General features: G+C 71.1%; 1 protein-coding gene across 1 annotated transcript; it reads left to right on the top strand.

Annotated features, from left to right (window-relative positions):
* Positions 1-561: 561 nt before the first annotated feature.
* On the top strand, positions 562-1538 carry Pnma6a (PNMA family member 6A; the record flags this gene model as incomplete). The annotated part of the gene is made up of 1 exon (XM_042680371.1): positions 562-1538. A coding segment is annotated over exon 1 (977 nt), but the record flags the coding sequence as incomplete, so codon positions are not given.
* Between the last annotated feature and the right edge of the window lie 6 nt (positions 1539-1544).

The raw sequence follows: 1544 nt of genomic DNA, 5'->3' as shown, positions 1-1544 counted from the left end.
CCCCGTGCGTGCGCTCCCCGCCTGCCACGGACCCGGGCCACGGCCACGAAGCCCCGGCCCCACCAGAAGGTACCCGCCAGAGCCGCGCGCGGCGGGGAGGAGGAGGGGAGGGAGGGGTGGAGGCGGCCGTCCGCGCGGAACCCCGGCGCCCTCCCTGCGTCGCGCCCTGACCCACTGCGGCAGCCTGGGGTGCGGGGGCCGGTGCGGGGACGGACGCCCACCCGACCCGACCCACGGGGATCGGCCCACTGGCGGGGGAGGGCGCGGATGGGGTCCCCCGGGACAGGAAACACGGGCGCCTCCGGGGGCGGTGGCACGGGGCTGGGGCGGGCTGGGGGGCGGGCCTTCATCTCCCTCTCCCCGCCCCCTCCCGCCCCCCCCCTCCCCCCCCCCCCCCCCCCCCCCGCCTTCGCAGGCACTGGAGACCTGGGCGGCTCTGTCCCAGGCCTAGGCTCCAGCCCCAGTTCATTGCCCACCGGGGACCAGGGAGCCCGCCTGGTCTGCTGCAGCGGCGGCTCCCTGCTCCTAGCGTCAGCGCAGCCCGGGCTGGAATCCGGAGCGATGGCGGTGACGATGCTGCAGGACTGGTGCAGGTGGATGGGCGTCAGCGCGCGCCGGGGCCTGCTCATTCTGGGCATCCCCGAGGACTGTGACGATGGCGAATTCCAAGAGTGCCTAGAGGCCGCCCTGTGGCCCGTGGGCCACTTTACCGTGCTGGGCAAAGTGTTCCGCGAGGAGGATAACGCCACCGCGGCCCTGGTGGAGCTGGACCGGGAAGTGGATGCTGCCTTGGTGCCCAGGGAAATCCCAGGCACCGGGGGCCCCTGGAACGTGGTGTTCGTGCCAGGTTGTCCGGGCGAGGAGGAGTTTCTGGGCCACGTGTTCCACTACCTGGAGCAACAGGAGGAGGCGGTGGAGAGTGCGGCGGGGGCCCTGGGCCTGGGGCTGCCCACGGACTGCTGGCTGCACTCGGTCAGCCAGGCCGTGCAGCCCTGGGTGGAAATGGTGAGGTACCAGCGGCTGGGCGTGTTTTCCGGGCGGGATCAGCCAGACCCCGGGGAGGAGTCCTTTGAGGCCTGGCTAGACCACACCAGCGACATGCTTCGTGCGTGGCAGGGGGTCTCAGAGAGGGAGAGGAGGAGGAGGCTGATGGAAGGCTTGCGGGGGACTGCCCTGCAGCTGGTACATGGGCTCCTGGCCGAGAACCCAGCCAGGACTGCCCAGGAGTGCCTGGCAGCCCTGATCCAGGTGTTTGGAGACAACGGGTCCCAGGCCACCATCCGCGTGAAGTGTCTCTCTGCCCAGCAACAGCCCGGGGAACCTCTGTCGGCCTTCGTGCTGCGCCTGGAAGTGCTGCTGCAGAAAGCCATCAAGAAGGGCGCCCTCGCCAGGGCCTCTGTGGACGATGTCCGCCTGAGGCAGCTGCTCACCAGGGCCAACCTGACCGAGCCTCTGGATGAAGCCCTGAGGAAGCTGCGGATGGTCGGCCGGCCGCCCACGTTCCTGGAGATGCTGGGGCTCATTCGGGAGTCCGAGGCGTGGGA

This window comes from Dipodomys spectabilis, unplaced genomic scaffold (assembly GCF_019054845.1).
Source record: "Dipodomys spectabilis isolate Male_0828 unplaced genomic scaffold, ASM1905484v1 ptg000060l, whole genome shotgun sequence".
Taxonomy (NCBI): Eukaryota; Metazoa; Chordata; class Mammalia; order Rodentia; family Heteromyidae; genus Dipodomys; species Dipodomys spectabilis.
The sequence above is the reverse complement of the archived record's forward strand: the minus strand, read 5'-3'. Positions and strand labels throughout refer to the sequence as shown.